We start from the raw sequence: 19,823 nt of genomic DNA on the forward strand, positions 1-19,823 counted from the left end.
ACAGGAAAGATGAGTTTATATACTGCTATGTGTGTGTGTATATATATATATATATATATTTTTTTTTTTTTTTTTTTTTTTTTTTTTGAGACAGAGTCTCACTCTGCCACCCAGGCTGGAGTGCAGTGGCGCGATCTCAGCTCACTGTAAGCTCCGCCTCCCGGGTTCACGCCATTCTCCTGCCTCAGCCTCCCCAGTAGCTGGGACTACAGTCGCCCGCCACCTCGCCCGGCTAAATTTTTTTGTATTTTTAGTAGAGATGGGGTTTCACCGAGTTAGCCAGGATGGGCTCGATCTTCGGACCTCGTGATCCACCCGCCTTGGCCTCCCAAAATGCTGGGATTACAGGCGTGAGCCAGCACACCCGGCCTACTGCTATGTATTTTTAAAAATAAAATTAAAATAGAGACAGAAAGGTATTACTATAGTGGTATCAAAGTAAACAGCGTGAAAGCATCCAACCTGAATTTCATAGCTGCAGTGTGATGGCATTTTTATTCAGCTATTTCTAGGCATATTTTAAGGTCTGAGACTCACCATATGCACTAGCATGTAAATTTATTTTTATAGGTAAAAACTGTAAAGTAATAAAACAATCTCAGTTTCCAGAGCAAATCATATCCATCTGTACTGCTGGGTAAATGTAGTTCTGATTCAACCACATGAATAAGATTACACGTGTTTTTGAAAATCACTATTTGCTGAAGATCATAAGCAATTCTCATGCTTTGTCTATGCTTAATTTTGGTAATAAGATGCAAGACAGCTCACAGATCTTTATGCTATATCTAGAAATAGTGCTGATTGAATTTAAGCTGATTATGCAGCTTATTTTGGTTGCTTTCCCTCTTCCTAAATTCTAAAGTTCAAAGTTTAACGTGAAATTGTTTTCTCAAGTTTAACTCTAGCCAAAGTCCATGAAACGGCTTATGTCTGTCAATAGTTGACCTAATAGATTTGTCCTATGTTGACACTTTGTTCTTTTCGTAGTAGACTGTGTGTGTCATCTAGGTATGTTATTTTCAGTGTGCTGTGCTTTAAAATGGGATTAGAAAGTCATGGAGAATTTTTTGAAAATGTTTTGATGTGTTAGTGTTTATTGGTAGGGTTTTGGGATACATCATTTATTCATTAACTAATTCATTATTCTGTATTTATTCTAGAATATCATCAGTAATATATTGAACTACCAATCTTGTTAGTGGGGATAACAAGGCAAGACCAGTATAGTGACATTAGAGGCATAAAATCAATGAGTTCTATAAAATATTTGAGTTGCTATATAAGAACTGTGTATCAACAGGAGTAAAATCATCAAGAAGAACCTCTTCTACCAGTGCCATCAAGAAAGGGTTCATTTATATGGGGAAGGTCCAACAGAATCTGGAAAGACAGAAATGGGATTTTTTTTCACAGGCAGGGATGGAGATATGTTTTAGACATGGAACATTTGAGAGGATAAAGAAGCATGAAACCACATGTCTGGTACATGTGACTACTAGGGCATGTAAATAAGGCATGGTGAGAGATGAGAACGAAGGTAAGGTGGTGAAGCAGGGGTAAGATTTTGGAAACCATTAAAAACCATGCCAAAGTTCATGAACATTTTCCTTTAGGCAGTGAAGATCTTTTAAGGGGTTTTCAGCAGGAGAGCAACAGAGCTGTACATTTTAGAAGGAGACCTCTGGCAGAAATGCAGAGGATGAGTGGGGAATGCACAATAAGAGGCGTTAAATGATTCCTTCTGGTAATATTGGGACATGAAATAAAGCCTGAATGGTGGGGATAGAGAGGAAAGGATTTGATACAGGATATGTTAAGGAAGTAGTAGGGTGTGTGTGTGTGTGTGTGTGTGTGTGTGTGTATGTGTGTTCTTTTCTTTTTTTTTTTTGACAGTTTCACTCTGTTACCCAGGCTGGAGTGCAATGGCACAATCTCAGCTCACTACAACCTCCACCTCCCGGGTTCAAGCAATTCTCCTGCCTCAGCCTCCAGAGTAGCTGGGATTACAGGTACGTGCCACCATGCCTGGCTAATTTTTGTATTTTTAGTAGAGATGGGGTTTCACCATGTTGGTCAGGCTGGTCTCGAACTCCCGGCCTCAGGTGATCCACCTGCCTCAGCCTTCCAATGTGTTGGGATAACAGGCGTGAGCCAACACACCCAGCCAGAAGTAGTGTTAACAAGTCAAAGTCGATGATAAAATTTGGATGATGTGGAAGAGGCAGTATTCCCAAACATCTGTCTTGGGTTAATGGGTGGATGGTGATGCTGTTCACCAATAGGAATAGGAAAAGAGGTTTGGGAGCAAAGAGTGAGAAGTGGTTAGTGTTCAGTGTTTAGCTATGTTTTGTTTGGAGTGTGTATGTGGCAGCCAGGTGGAGATTCCAAGTATGCAGTTCAATATGTGGGCCCAAAGGCTAGAACATGGGAACGAATTAGAGATGTAGATTTGTTGGTCACTGACGTTTCATAAATGTAATGTTAATATCGCACAAAGCAAAATGTTTAGAGGAGGAAGAATAACATTAGGAATAGCAACCTGCAATATATATATATATATATATATATATATATATATATATATATATATGACTTACCAACATAATCCATAGGGTGTCACAATTAGGAGTTTACATTTGTGAGACCAGTCTCAGTAACATAGTGGAAGTAGAAGTGGAGCACCCACTCAGTGCATAGTAGAATAAAATACAAATGAAAGAGTTAAAATGAACAGGTTCATGTTCTTTTTCGAGGAGCTTAGCTATGTAGGGGAGGGGAGGACATTAACTTGAGGAATTCACAGGGTAGAGGGCTGCATTAATTAATTCAGCAAGAGACACAAAGGCATTACTAATAGTCTACGGGAAAATAACTGGTGGACTGAGAGACTGAAATGTAGAAGAGATAAGAATTACTCACGAGGCACAGATACAGGAACTCTCAATACAATGCAGCAGAAAAAGGGTGAACTGGCTATTCTTATTATTGAGAAAATTGTGGATGATAAAATAGAAATTATGGCATATGAAAGGACAGCCTATTAGCCACTTATATAGCAATGTTTTAAACCTACATAGGTAAAATGGCCGAAATAGTAATCGTTCTTCCAAATCTCTTTCCCTCCACCATATGCTAGACACACCCTTTTAATAAACAGCACCACCAATCTACCTTGTTGCTCCAGCTGAAGACCTGAGTTGGCCTTGATTCTCTTTTCCACAGTTTATTCTCCAGACATCTCAACTTCCTATGTTCCTGTCAATTTCTACTACTGCATTCTAATTGAAAGTATAGTTACATTATCCCCAGACTACAAGAGTAGCCTAACTTTTCTGTCTGCTTATCTAGAGCCACCCCGGCCCCACTCTTCCATCTGTTCTCCACTTATCAGCCACAATAATATCATAAAAAAGTAAACCAAGTCATGTCGCTCTCTGGTTCAAACTCTTCAATAATGCATAGTGGGCATGTGGTAAGTTATGACTATTATAATCATAGTTAAAATTTTCCTTTCTCTTTCTCTTTCTCTTTTGGTTTTCTCTTTACCTTCATTTAACTCTATAATAGCAAAGACATTTAAAAATTGGTCAACCTATTCCAAACATATGATTACTGGTAGATTTATAGAAAACATATTTAGCACTAATGTGACTTATTTCTGTCATAAACATTTGACTCCTTGCTGTTGCCTTATTTGAAAATGACAAATGACAAATAAGTAAAACAGTGTTTCTATCACTTGTGTTTTATTTGACCCCTCAATTCCCAGTAATAAGTAAGATAATACTTTAAACAATCTTTGACATTGTTTTCTAATTAGATGACAAGCAATCTCAATGCATGCACCATGTGTTTCAAGGATATAAATTATTGCACCATGTGTTTCAAGGATATATATTATTGCACCATGTGTTTCAATGATATAAATTAGAGTGAAAACTTTAGCTAAAAAAATAGAATAAAAGCGGGACACACTGATATTTGACATTTTTGAAAATCTCGAATCTCACAACCCTGATTTTTATAATGACTGTGATTAGGAAAAAAAAGCATAATGTAAGACAATAAGCTCTGAAATTTTTCTTAGAAATGCACTAAATTTGATTCTAGGAGGAGAAGGCACTTGAGAAGAGCCTGTTGAAGTCTCATCTGCTGGAGAAAATTTACTCCAAGAAAATAGGATGAAAGTGTCAAAGACAATAGTTACAAGCCTTGGTGGTGCAATTCATTATGATCTTTTAATGTTGTAATTCTGAAACGATGACACAGACAGTGTCTTTATATGATGGAGTTGGTCACTAGAAGCAGAAGACATAGTTTTCAAGTTCAGAAATTTCTAATTAATATCATGTATATGGTGAATTACATATATAGGTAATAATATGTAATATAAGGTTCTGTAATATATGTAAGGAGTTTTATTTTATGATATATACCATAAAATGTTCCTTATGTCCTAAGTATATGACAAAGAATAAAACACTTCATATCATAGCTATGACATTGTGGAAAAGACACAGAACTAGTAATAAAGGAGCATTAACCAGATTCCATTCTATCAATCACCGACTATGTGCCTGGGTTTGTCTTCTCTTTAAAACGTAGAGAATGATTCTCCTCAGGCATTCCCTGATGGGTCCATTCTATGAGCTGATTCTTTTTTGGTGAAATCAGTCACTAATTCAGTATCCTGAATGTCATATAAAGGAGGTTTTGAGAGAATCTGAAAGGTAACTATGCTAAAACGGAGGTATTTCTAAGTGAATCAAGTTGGTAGTCACATTCAGAGGCTTTGGACTCGGTCACAAGGAAGCCTAACCAATAATCACTTCACACTGAGTAACCATTCTACATATCTTTCTGTTGTTATAATTTTAGGAACAACTGTAATTTTAGGCAAAACTTGGCAACTTGGCCTTATGTTTAGTAAATTATTTTGGGCTCTTTGTTTGCCAGATTTCAACTGATGTTTTTATAATGACAAAACCATCCCAATTTGCCTCATGTGAAAGCCGTTCTAAAATAATTAATAACCAAAGTCATTAAGATAATGCAACTAAACAGGAATGTAGTTACTTATATCTTATTGTTAGGGAGCATAAAAATGTAGGCACGAGAAAGGTGTTTTAGTTATCTAAAGATCCAATCTGTTATTTTTAAACTATGCCATTCTATTTTGCAAATGCCTACTATAAGCGGAACAACTGAACTCACTGCCAAATATGAAAGAGTAGTTAAGAAATGATTTGCAGAATGGATCTCAAGGTCTTTATTTTGCTCTTGTGTGTGGAATCTGTTTGCTCATTTGCACGTGTGGAAATTTTAACCTCTACAGCATGTTTTTAAGCTTCACACTGAGCCTGGAAGTTAACACAGAATCAGATCAGTAAGTAAATAAAACATATCTTTGAAAACATGAAATGGAAAAAGATACTTGTTTTTTGAAAGTTTTATCTTTGCACAAAATGTCTATCTACATGTCAAAGATATTCAGATGTTCAGCTAAGCACTTTGTAGGTCAAATATATTTAAGAGGTTTAAAGAAAGAATATTCGTTGGAAACTAGGCTTGGCTCATAATACCACTGCATTCTGAACTCTTGGCATCTTGGTTAAACTTTCATTCTATATTAATTATACGGATGGAAGAGTTTATTCAATACTTTAATGAACCAAGATTATTAGAATTAAGCTTCATGAAATCAGGTTCTTTATCTATCATGTTCATTACTGATTCCCCAGTGCTCAGTTAGATGCTTGGAATATATTATAGTTTTAATAAATATATTTCAAAACAATGCCATGGAAAGAGGCGTAAAATAAAGCTTTGAGACTTAGCATTGCCATAGCACTGCTTCTAAGCTAAGATCTTAGCCAAGCCATTTCTCTTTCCTTGAGTTTCATTTTCCTTATCTTCTAAAAATAAGGATTTTTTTAAATTGATGAGAGTTCTCTGGTCTTATAAAAGTACTTGACAATTATTATACCATGTCTGAAATAACGTGCTAATCACGATCTTAAAATAAATATATTTCCAGAGGTGATATCATTGCCAAACCTATAAATTAGCTCACCTAGTATATAGACTCAAAAATTTCAGGATATGGATTTCCTCTGATCACACTTGAAGATTATAGTGCAATTTTCTCCTACAGAAAGTTTGTGAAGTACCATTAAAAATTATGAGCGTAGGTTGTGGGGAAGATAGCCAAATAGGAACACCTCCGGTTTGCAGCTCCCAGCTAGATCAAGGCAGAAGGCGGGTGTTTTCTTCATTTCCAACTGACGTACCTGGCTAATCTCACTGGGACTGATTAGACGTAGGTGCAGCCTACGGAGGGCGAACCAAAGCAGAGTGGGGCGTTGTCTCACCAAGGAAGTGCAAAAGGTGGGGAACTCCCTCCCCTAGCCAAGGGAAGCCATGAGGGACTGTGCCGTAAGGAACGATGCATTCTGGCCCACATACCCACAGACCAGGAGACTCCCTCAGGTGCCTATACCACCAGGGCCCTGTGCTTCAAACATGGAACTGGGCGGCTGTTTGGGCAGACACCGAGCTAACTGCAGGAGTTTTTTTTTTTCATGCCCCAGTGGTGTCTGGAATGCTAGCAAACAGAACTGTTCACTCCCCTGGAAAGGGGGCTGAAGCCAGGGAACCAAGTTGCCTTGCTCAGCAGATCCCACCCCACAAAGCCCAGCAAGCTAAGATCCACTGGCTTGAAATTCTCGCTGCCAGCACAGCAGTCTGAAGTCGACCTGGGACACCCGAGCTTGGTGGAAGAAGGGGCATCTGCTCCTACTGAGGCTTGAGTAGGCAGTTTTCCCCTCACAGTGTAAACAAAGCTGCAGGGAAACTTGAACTGGGTGGAACCTACTGCAGCTGGGCAAAGCCACTGTAGCCAGACTGCCTCTCAACATTCTTCCTCTCTGGGCCAGGCATCTTTGAAAGAAAGGCAGTAGCCACTGTCAGGGACTTATAGATAAAATTCCCATGTCCCTGGGACAGAGCAACTGGAAGAAGGGGCGGCTGTGGGCACAGCTTCAAAAGACTTAAACATTCCTTCCTGCCAGCTCTGAAGAGAGCAGAGAATCTCCTAGCACAGCACTCAAGCTCTGCTAAGGGACAGACTTCCTCCTCAAGTGGGTCCCTGATCTCCATGCCTCTTGACTGGGAGACAGCTCCCAGCAGGGATCGACAGATACCTCATACAGGAGAGCTCCAGCTGGCATTTGGCAGGTGACCCTCTGGGAAGAAACTTCCAGAGGAAAGAACAGACAGTAATCTTTGCTGTTCTGCAGCCTCCACTGGTGATACCAAGGCAAATAGGGTCTGGGGTGGACCTCTAGCAAACTCCAGCAGACCTACAGCAGAGGGGCCTGACTGTTAGAAGGAAAACTAACATACAGAAAGGAATAGCATCAACATCAACAAAAAGGACGTCCACACCAAAACACCATTTGAAGATCACCAACATCAAAGACCAAAGGTAGATAAATCTATGAAGGTGAGGAAAAACCAGCACAAAAAGGCTGAAAATTCTAAAAACCAGAACGCCTCTTCTCCTCCAAAGGATCATAACTCCTCATCAGCAAGGGAACAAAACTGCACAAAACTGGATGAGTTTGATGAATTGACAGAGGTAGGCTTCAGAAAGTGGCTGATAACAAACTGCTCCGAAATAAAGGAGCATGTTCTAACCCAATGCAAGGAAGCTAAGAACCTTGAAAAAAGGTTAAATGAATTGCTAACTACAATAACCAGTTTAGAGAAGAATATAAGTGACCTCATGTAGCTGAAAAAGAGCACGAGAACTTCGTGAAGCATACACAAGTATCAATAGCTGAATCGATCAAGTGGAAAAAGGAATATCAGAGATTGAAGATCGACTTAATGAAATAAAGCAGGAAGACAAGATTAGAGTAAAAAGAATGAAAAGGAATGAACAAAGCCTCCAAGAAATATGGAACTATGTGAAAAGACCAAACTTACGTTTGATTGGTGTACCTGAAAGTGACAGGGAGCATGGAACCAAGTTGGAAAACACTCTTCAGTATATTATCCAGGAGAACTTTCCCCATCTAGCAAGTCAGGCCAACATTCAAACTGAGGAAATACAGAAAGCACCACTAAGATACTCCTTGAAAAGAGCAACCCCAAGACACATAATCATCCGATTCACAAAGGTTGAAATGAAGGAAAACATGTTAAGGGCAGCCAGAGAAGAAGGTCAAGTTACCCACAAAGGGAAGCACATCAGACTAACAGCGGGTGTCTCTGCAGAAACCCTACAAGCCAGAAGAGAGTGGGTGCCAATATCTGACTTTCTTAAAGAAAAGAATTTTCAACCCAGAATTTCATATCCAGCCAAACTAAGCTTCATAAGCGAAGGAGAAATAAAATTCTTTAAAGACAAGCAAATGCTGAGAGATTTTGTCACCACCAGGCCTGCCTTAGAAGAGCTCCTGAAGGAAGCACTAAATATGGAAAGGAAAAACTGGTACCAGCCACTGCAAAAACATACCAAATTGTAAAGACAATTGATACTATGAAGAAACTGCATCAACTAATGGGCCTAAAAACCAGCTAGCATCATAAAGACAGGATCAAAATCACACATAAAAATATTAACCTTAAATGTAAATGGGCTAAATGCCCCAATTAAAAGACACAGACTGGCAAATTGGATAAAAAGTAAAGACCCATTGGTGTGCAGTATTGAGGAGACACATCTCACGTGCAAAGACACACATGGGCTCAAAATAAATGGATGGAGGAATATTTACCAAACAAATGGAAAGCAAAAAAAAAGAAAAATCAGGGGTTGCAATCCTAGTCTCTGATGAAACAGACTTTAAACCAACAAAGACAAAAAAAGACAAAGAAGGACATTACTTAATGGTAAAGGGATCAATGCAACAAGACAAGCTAACTATCCTAAATATATAAGCACCCAATACAGGAGCACCCAGATTCATAAAGGAAGTTTTTAGAAACCCACAAGGAGACTTTTACTCCAACACAATAATAGTGGGAGACTTTAACACCCACTGTCAGTATTAGACAGATCAACGAGACAGAAAATTAACAAGGACATTCAAGCCTTGAACTCCGCTCTGGACCAAGCAGACCTAATAGACATTTACAGAAGTCTCTACCCCAAATCAACAGAATATACATTTTCTCAGCACATTGCACTTATTCTAAAATTGACCACGTAATTGGAAGTAAAACACTCCTCAGCAAATGCAAAAGAATGAAAATCCTGACAAATAGTCTCTCAGACCACAACACAATCAAATTAGTACTCGGGATTAAGAAACTCACTCAAAACTGCACAACTACATGGAAACTGAACAACCTTCTCCTGAATGACTACTGTGTAAATAACGAAATTAAGGCAGAAATACATAAGTTTTTTGAAACCAATGAGAACAAAGACACAATGTACCAGAATCTCTGGGACACAGCTAAAGCAGTGTTTACAGGGAAATTTATAGCACTAAATGCCCACAGGGGAAAGCAGGAAAGATCTAAAATCAATACCCTAACATCACAATTAAAAGAACTAGAGAAGCAAGAGCAAACAAATTCAAAAGCTAGAAGAAGACAAGAAATAACTAAGATCAGTGCAGAACTGAAGAAGATAGAGACACGAAAAAGCCTTAAAAAATCAATAAACACAGGAGCTGGTTTTTTGAAAAGATTAATAAAATAGTAGACCCCTAGCCAGAGTAATAAAGAAGAAAAGAGAGAAGAATCAAATAGACACGATAAAAAATGGTAAAGGAGATATCATCATTGATCCCACAGGAATACAAACTACTATCAGAGAATACTACAAACACCTTTACGTAAATAAACTAGAAAATCTAGAAAAAATAGATAAATTCCTGGACACATACGCCCTCTCAAGACTAAACCAGGAAGAAGTCGAATCACTGAATAGACCAATAACAAGCTCTGAAAGTGAGGCAGTAATTAATACCCTACCAACCAAAAGAGCCCAGGACCAGAAGGATTCACAGCCAAATTCTACCAGAGGTACAAAGAGGAGCTGGTACCATCCCTTCTGAAACTATTTCAAACAATAGAAAAAGAGGGACTCTTCCCTAACTCATTTTATGAGGTCAGCATCATCCTGATAACAAAACCTGGCAGAGACACAACAAAAAGAAAAGAAAATTTCAGGCCAATATCCCTGATGAACATCGATGCAAAAATCCTTAATAGAATACTGCCAAACCGAATCCAGCAGCACATCAAAAAGCTCATCCACCACAATCAAGTTGGCTTCATCCCTGGCATACAAGGCTGGTTCAACATATGCAAATCAATGATGAAAAACACATGATTATCTCAATAGATGCAGAAAAGACCTTTGATAAAATTCAACACCCGTTCATGCTAAAAACTCTCAATAAACTAGGTAGTGATGGAACATATCTCAAGAAAATAAGAGCAATTTGTGACAAACCCACAGCTAATATACTGAATGGGTCAAAGCTGGGAGCATTCCCTTTGAAAACTGGCACAAGACAAGGATGCCTTCTCTCACCACTCGTGCTCAAAATAATATTGGAAGTTCTGGGCAGAGCAATCAGGCCAGAGAAGGAAATGAAGGGTATTCAAATAGGAAGAGAGGAAGTCAAGTTGTCCCTGTTTGCAGATGACATGATTGTATATTTAGAATAACCCATCATCTCAGTCCAAAGTCTCCTTAAGCAAATAAACAACTTCAGCAAAGTCTCAGGATACAAAATCCATGTACAAAAATTACAAGCATTCCTATACACCAATAATAGACAAACACAGAGCCAAATTATGAGTGAACTCCCATTCATAATTGCTACAAAGGGAATAAAATACCTAGGAATCAAACTTACAAGGGATGTGAAGGACCTCTTCTTCAAGGAGAACTACAAACCACTGTTCAAGGAAATAAGAGAGCACACAAACATGTGGAAAAACATTCCATGCTCATGGATAGGAAGACCCAATATCATGAAAATGGCCATACTGCCCAAAGTAATTTATAGATTCAATGCTATTCCCATCAAGCTACCATTGACTTTCTTCACAGAATTAGAAAAAAACTACTTTAAATTTCATATGGAACCCAAAAGGAGCCTCCATAGCCCTGCCAATCCTAAGCAAAAAGAACAAAGCTGGAGGCATCACCCTACCTGACTTCAAAATATACTACAAGGCTACAATAACCAAAACAGCATGGTACTGGTACCAAATAGACCAATGGAACAGGACAGAGGCCTCAGAAATAATGCCACCCATCTACAACCATCTGATCTTTGACAAACCTGACAAAAACAAGCAGTGGGGAAAGGATTCCCTATTTAATAAATGGTGTTGGGAAAACTGGCTAGCCCTATGCAGAAAACTGAAACTGGACCCCTTCCTTACACCTTGTACAAAAATTAACTCAAGATGGATTAAGGACTTAAACATAAGACCTAAAACCATAAAAACCTTAGAAGAAAACCTAGGCAATACCATTCAGGACATAGGCATGGGCAAAGACTTCATGACTAAAACACCAAAAGCAATGGCAATAAAAGCCTAAATTGACAACTGGGATCTCATTAAACTAAAGAGCTTCTGCACAGCAAAATAAACTATCTTCAGAGTGAACAGGCAACCTACAAAATGGGAGAAAATTTTTGCAATCTATCCATCTGACACAGGGCTAATATCCAGAATCTACAAAGAATTTAAACAAATTTACAAGAAAAAAAAACCAACCCCATTAAAAAGTGGGTGAAGACTATGAACAGACACTTCTCAAAAGAAGACATTTATGCAGCCAACAAACATATGGAAATAACCTCATCATCATTGGTCATTAGAGAAATGCAAATTAAAACCACAATGAGATACCATCTCATGCCAGTTAGAATGGTGATCATTAAAATGTCAGGAAACAGCAGATGCTGGAGAGGATGTGGAGAAATAGGAAAGCTTTTACACTGTTGGTGGGAGTGTAAATTAGGTCAACCATTGTGGAAGACAGTGTGGCAATTCCTGAAGGATCTAGAACCAGAAATACCATTTCACCCAGCAATCCCATTACTGGGTATATTCCCGAAGGATTATAAATCATTCTACTATAATTCTGCACATACACTCGTATGTTTATTGCAGCACTATTCATAATAGCAAAGACTTGGAACCAACCCAAATGCCCATCAATGATAGACTGGATAAAGAAAATGTGGCACATATACACCATGGAATAGTATGCAGCCATAAAAAAGGATGAGTTCATGTCCTTTGCAGGGACATGGATGAGTCTAGAAACCATCATTCTCAGCAGACTAACACAGGAATAGAAAACCAAACACCACATGTTCTCACTCATAATTGGGAGTTGAACAATGAGAACACATGGACACAGGGAAGGGGACATCACACACCAAGGCCTGTTGGGGCGTGGGGGGGCTAGGGGAGGGATAGCATTAGGAGAAATAAATGTAGATAGGTTTCATAAACCACTATGGCACATGTATACCTGTGTAATAAACCTGTACGTTCTGCACATGTATCCCAAAACTTATAATTTAAAAATTATGAGCATAATGGTACAGTCTCTCTATTTTGTTTAAGGGAAGTATCAAGTGAGAGTTTAGAGTGAATTATTTCTTTTAACTGCACAGTGTGATTCGTGAAGGTCAGAGTTGAGGTTCAGTGCAGTCAGGCTGGAAAGGTAGCTCCTGGCAATGAAGAGTGTGTGGATAAATAAAAGACGTGTGCTATTTCCTAAGTTTACTTAATATTCAGATTAAATGAAAATTATGAGCCTGAATGTGGGAGCCTGGAATGAATATGAGTCAAAGATCACATGGAATTAATGTATTATAAAATGATATACAAAATAGGTTTAATTGATCTTCCTCAATCATTCTTATTTTTCAGATCTTCAGGAATTTTACTGGGATAATTGTCCAAATAACTTGCAAGCATTCTATCCAAATGGTAAGCAGAACATCTTATTATGTAACCATATTTGTTTATCCATAATTAATATAACTTTCTGAGTACTGAAATGAGAAACTTGATTTACCTTCTTCACTCATGTTTTAATTTTTTTATAAGAAAAACTAGAATCACTAAATACTTTTTTTATCTTATTTAAAAATTATAATCCTGAGATGCAAATATATGGCATGTAAGCCTGGGAACTATTTAATCACTCTACTCTAAAATCTGGTAAAAGTTAAAATTTCTGAAAATAGGCGACTGGCAAACATTTTGTAAACAATATATAAGAAGAATTGTATATCAAAATATACACATAAAACTATCTTTTCAGATAATTACGTATCATTTATTTTCTTATAGTGAAATCATAAAAATACAACCTATAGCCTTCCATAGATACATAATTAACTATGTTTTGAAATGATATCCAATTCAGTACCCTCATACATTTGAAACTTTGATAAGCTGGTCTATCTTCACTTTGGGGATCATCTTCATTAAGAGTTTCTTTTCTCAAGTTTTGAGGTGGGATACATGAAGTCATTCTTCTTTATAATTTTGTGGCAGGAACTATCTCCCTGAAAACTTTATGCTTAAGTTTGTGACAATCACACTGTCAGTCAGATGGTGCAAAGTCTTTTAATACTGTTTAACATAAGGGAGTTGTCTAAAATACAGACAGTTCTCCATCTGAGCTCATGACCCAAGCAATGTGCTTCAAAATTGCATTTATTGTATTTTTCTTATTACAGATGATATTACGTTCATAATGGATAGATAAATTAGATACACATAAATACAATTAAAAAACTTATTCCCACCACCTAATGTAACCTGTTAACCTTTTGTATAAATTGGTGAATGTTTTCAGTATATGAACACACAACCTACTGTAAAAATTCAAGAAATGAGTGTGATGATGATGTAAAATGCAGGTTTGCCTCCTTTGACCCCACTTCCTCTGCTGCTTGGGTATAAATGCCTGCTCCACCACCTGTTCTCTGCGTGAACTTGGGCAAATCCTTTACACTCTCTGGGCTGTCCTTTCTCATCTGCAAAATGGAGCTAATAATACATACCTAGCTGAAGGGGTTGTCTTGAGGATGAAATATGTTGATACAAGTTAGGTGTATAGAACAGTGCCTAGCTCATAAGTGTTAGATATTACAAAATTACTTATTGTATTTGAATTATTTTTTGGGATTCTTAAGATGTGCATATTTTGTATACTTATATCTCATTTAGCTCTATAATAAATGACATTAATAAATAATCTCATTATATAATAAATGACATTAATAAATAATGGTAATCGTTCTTCAGTTAGTTATTTTGTTGTTCCAGATAGAATATCATATTTTCTAAAAACAATAACAATTTTAGATACTTTTATTTTTTTCCTTTTTAGCATCATACTTTTTTCAATTTTGAGTTCACTACTTATTGCCTTGGCTATGTCTTTCAGTGTAACATGAAATAACTGAATAATTATTTGTTCTTTCTGATTTTATTAGGAATTACTTTCATGATTGTAATTTGATTTCTGTGTTGACTATTTGTATAAGTTTTATTCTTTTTCCTAAGAAGTAATTATATTCTTAATTAACTATATTTGATGATCAGAAGTTCCTGTTGATGTTCTATAAATCTCAATTAAATATAAATTAATGTTTTAAAATCTGTTGAGAAGATGATTTGGTTCTCCTCTCTAGATCAGCAGATTTGCTAATATTATGTTACTCTTGCATAGCTGGAAGCTTACTTTTATTACGTACCTTAGCTCAATTCCTTTTTGTTTACTTGAGAATTTTAAAGAATATTCCAAAGTAAGAATGATATATACTATTTTTTATTGCTTGATATCTATGTGGTACTATTAAGGATGTTATATCCACATTGAACTTTACAATATTTGCCGTGGAGTTATATATATGTAAAAATTACAGATAAAAACCTTACTGGTAGAATATTCAGACCACGGAATCTATTTTGGAGGTGAAATTTAGAAAAAAATGTTTTATTAATTGTTCTTTGAATTTTGTAGGAATTCTACTTTTATTGAGTTAATTTCTAGTCTGACATTTTAAAAGTATTGCTCATTTTGTTAAGTTTTTCATTTTACTGCCACATATTTATACACTACAATCTTTTGGTTTGCAAAATTATTGTTGAATAGGTTTGATAGACTCTTCATCATTTCTAATTTTTATATGTTTTTCTTCATTTTTCACTGATATTGTATGTCAGAAGTTTCCCTGTTTTACAGCTTCTCTCAAAAAGCCAAAAGTGGAATTATGTACTTGTTTGATATATTTATCTTCCTGATTTATTAATTCTGCTTAATACCTAGTGTGTGTGTGTATATATATATGTATGTGTATACATACACACACACGTATATATATATGTATTTATTTATTTTTTTGAGATGAGGTCTTGCTCTGTCGCCCAGATTGGAGTGCAGTGGCTCAATCTCAGCTCACTACAACCTTCACCTCCCAGGTTCAAGCAATTCTCATGGTGCCTCAGCTTCCTTGGTAGCTGAGACTGCAGACGTGTACCACCATGCCTGGCTAATTTTTGTATTTTTAGTAGAGATGGGGTTTTGCCATGTTGGCCAGGCTAGTCTCAAACTCCTGACCTCATGATGTGATCTGCTCGGGTTGGTGGATCAAAGTGCTGAGATTACAGGCATGAGCCATCATAGCTGTCCAAAACCTAGTCTATTTCTAATGCCATTTTTTAAATTCTGAGATTTATTTCTATGAAAATATTTCTAAGTGTATCGGGTTGTATACACCAGAGTTTGAATATGATTGATTTTTAAAATGTTTTGGAAATATTTGAAAACAATATGTAATCCTTGTCATAGACTTATTTGGATGTAGTTCTATCAGTTCAGCACAATTCATCATAATATTCAAACTTCATGTTCTTATATTCTATTTGCTGGACAGAGATGAGGCTAGTTTGTGCAAATTCTTAAAATGCCCAAGTGATCCATTTGGATTTATACAGTAGCCATAAAACTATTGAATATAAGCTGGTGAGTTATATGAGTAGACCCTATATTATCTTTGATGGGTGTGAAAGGTCAACTACAGTTGGGTACGACTAAGGCCAAATATAAGATTTAAGGATCTGTTTATTTCAGCGTTTCTGCTTTTAGGAATGTGACCTTTAGAAATATCTTCCAGTCTTTGAAGGAAGTGTTTAGTGTTCTGAATCTTTCCAAAGGCAATTCCCGCCATCTTCTACTTTTCCTTCATCCAGTCCATTTCCTCCATCAGCTTTCCTTCTCAGTCCTTTTGTGACCTTCTGTGACATTAACTTCTTAAATGTAAAATATAATGACTTTGTCTCATGAATTTTATCCCCCACTTTTATTTTTAGAAACTTTGATATAGCTTGTAAAAGCCAAGACAAATTTCTACCAGAATTAGAGATATAGCATTCATCCAGCCAGCCATCAGACATTTTTGAAAACCAACTATCTGCTAGGCACCATGCTAAGAGGTAGAAAAAGCTGCCTCCCTACAAGAGATAGAACCTTTAACCTCCATACAAAAGAGCTCTTAATCTTTTGCTTGAATTCTCCAAAGTTCAGCATCTCCAACTGACATTAATATATTTTTGATTTGACGACCTGAAGACAACCAAAACATTAATGAGCTCAGTCTTTATCCCTAACCTACCTCTCCTACTATTTCCTATCCTGGTTGATGGCTGATATTAATCTATGCTAGAAACTTAATAGGCTGTCAATATATAATCTTTATTTAATTAATAATTTATGCTATATCTTTACTCTGTCCTATCCTTAACCAAACTTCATAAAAGTCCTATTGATCACATCTTTACATTTATCCCAAACTTCTCTTTACCTCTGTATTTATTACCTCAGTTTTAGGACCACAACATATGCCTTTTGATTTTTTATAAACCACTAATTATTTTTATATCCCTACCTCTTTTGTCCATCAACTACACTCCTACCAGAGTTATTCCTAAAATTTGCATATGATCATGACAGTCACCCATTGAAAAGTTTTTATGATTTTGCTTTGCTTAGAGGAAAAAGCCAAAATCCTCAGGATGCATTCAGTTTTCTTCACAACCCAGTACCAAGTTTATCTCTTCTCTATTTATTCCCTTTCTCCATCTCCATCATCCTCATTCCCCTGAATTTCATCACATCTAATTAATGTGCATTATGGCTTCTTCATACTTAGACCATGTTCTGACACATAGTGGGTATTCAACCAATGTTTGCTGGTCATTATTTTGAAAAGGCAAAGGGCTAGACTAAGCAGGAGCATATGATCAATCACCTGAGTGGGTCAGACTGAGAAGACAGTTTAGTTGTTTGGTTGATAACTTATTTGGAGTCTTCAAGTTTTGTATTGGAATACCATGGAAATGGAATTCATAAATACAACTTAGAAATGACCTAGTCTAAGCTATGTTTCCTGCATGTTGAGACCTGAAGTATCAGGCAGTTGTTCAGAATAATAGTTGCAGCTGTTTAATACTATGAGATTTACTGCTCCTGAATCTGTGGCAACTGAGGTAGACAATAGTTTGAGTCCTGAGTAGGAATTTAAAAGACATGATGAACTGTAACTATTATTGATAGAAGTAGATTATTCTGAGTTGATTCCAAACTGATTGCATGCATGTAATTTACCTCCAAGCGTGTATAATTATGATTTTTCCTGAGGTATCTATATGGAAGTATTTATGAGGATGCAATTTTCAGGATTTTTTTTTAAAGCATGTAATTGGATATTTCATTTGTAACCTCTAAAATTAAGGTTAGAAATGGAGTCATGAGTGCTTCATGGAAGACTTCAAATGGAGAGACAGTGAATTTATTTAGTAGCTGCTTCATACAACTTGGCTCAAATAGAGATTGTAGTCTTTCTCCTACCCTTTATCATAGGAAAAGCAGGCAGGATAGATTTTCCTTGTTGTATTTTTGTATAGTTGAAAGTTTTGAATCAAATTTTAAGTCTTTACAATTATCTTTTTAAATTTTAACTGTTTGTTCTTAGTTACTTCTTTCTAAATGTCAAGGTGTATTTATTTACTCTTGATAATGTGATATGTAGTATTCCACAAACATTGTCAGTGACAAATTTTTTGAACTAAAGAATAGATTGTTTGACCGTTCCAGTAATTAAGGAAACTAGATTAAATACACAATGGTTGCACTGGTTTTTCAAACATTGATGAAGTAAACATTATTCTCAATTGACTTAGTATCAAGACATTCTTCTCCCAGGTCTTGAAAAATAAAATATTCAACTTTCTGTTCAATTGAATGGAGAGAGCTATAAATTTTGTTTCATAGCTTTGTTTACATTGTATGCATTTCTCTAGATTTTATAGTTTTAGAAGATTATAAGCCTTAGGAATTCAAATGCAGTTTTGCATTTAAACTTATGAAAAATAATTTAGGCCCACACTGAAGATCTGTGAACACTTTTCTTCCAAAGAGGGGCTGTACTGTTTAAGTTTGAGAAACACTATGTGAAACTAGTAGCTTAAAATATCCCTTTCTAAATGTTAATATGGTTCCTATTGTACAAGGGCAAGTTTCTGAATATATAATTATAAAACCCTATTGATATATTGGGCAGTGTTTTTTTTTTTTTTTTTTTGAGTGCATCTAACCCAATGTCCACATTGTATAAAGTGCCAGAGAGATTGAATGAATTATCAAGTTCATGGAGCTAGTCAGTGACTGACAGGACATAACTGTAGTGATAAATATATGCAAATAAACATGGCAAAATCATTCATAATAACTTTAATTATAACAAGAGAGCTGGGTCGAATCAAATTACATACAGGAAGAGTTAAAATAACTATCTGAATATTAAAAGTAAGATAAAATTTTGCTTGATGTAGGCTTTCTGGAATATTTAAATAAACAAAATTCTGAAATACCCTCTAATAAGTATTTCTCTATAGAGAGGTAATTATATTTAACAGCAAAATTAACATTAATCTATTTTCACTAATATATTTTAAATATTGTTTTGAAATACTGTTGTATTTATACAATGCAAAGATTGCTATTTTTATTAAAAGAATGTTTTCAAAAAATATTTTAAATTTTTATTTCAAAGTGACAGTTATTCAAATGTTGAATATGTTGAGTGTTTTGTCATATAACAATGTTGTAAAATATAAATGATTTTTATGTATAACTAGAAATATGTCATTCATCAAGTTATATGTAATTGGCCACAGCTAACTCTAAATGGGAAGATTTTTTTCTCATCCTATTACTTTTTTCTTGAGTATCTCAAGACATAATGCTTGTTTCTGTATTTAGACTTTTTTAGTTTCCCTTTTATTTTAGTTAGAATTATCTAATTGCTGCTGTCACACGAATGATATTATGTGACTAGAGAGAGGGATCACAACTTACCTCTTTATCTCCCTGTAGCCCCCCGTTTCTCAACTTTGGCTGCATGTCAGAAACACTGCAGAAGATTAACAAATAATCATGTATGGGTGATAAATCTTGATTTTACTGATAGCTTTACATATATCTACCTATGCCAAAACTTCTCAAATTATACACTTTAAATATGTGCAGTCTATAAAAAAAAAAAGGAAAACATACACTTATCATATAACCCACTAGTCTCCCTACTTGGGGGTGGGAAGGGGAAAAGTGGGAGGGTTCAAATACTCAGTTCCCATCTGCAGATATTCTAATGTAATTGGTCTTAAGTGAGGCTCAGGCTCTGATATTTATTAGAAACTTCCCATGAGATTCTAATGTGAATTCAGCATTGAGAGCTTCTAGTGAG

General features: G+C 36.1%; 1 protein-coding gene across 2 annotated transcripts in view; it reads left to right on the plus strand.

Annotated features, from left to right (window-relative positions):
* Positions 1-19,823, plus strand: part of LOC100936428 (uncharacterized) — a 600,254-nt gene that overhangs the window by 171,248 nt on the left and 409,183 nt on the right. For both annotated transcript variants that reach the window (XR_008517427.2, XM_063720861.1), the window contains one exon: positions 12,931-12,990. Coding sequence is in view for 1 of the 2 variants with exons in the window: in XM_063720861.1 (XP_063576931.1) it covers positions 12,931-12,990 (60 nt within the window). In the remaining variant the exon portion in view is untranslated. The remainder of the gene's footprint in view (positions 1-12,930; positions 12,991-19,823) is intronic.

Source organism: Pongo abelii, chromosome 22 (genome assembly GCF_028885655.2).
Source record: "Pongo abelii isolate AG06213 chromosome 22, NHGRI_mPonAbe1-v2.0_pri, whole genome shotgun sequence".
In the NCBI taxonomy this organism is placed as follows: Eukaryota; Metazoa; Chordata; class Mammalia; order Primates; family Hominidae; genus Pongo; species Pongo abelii.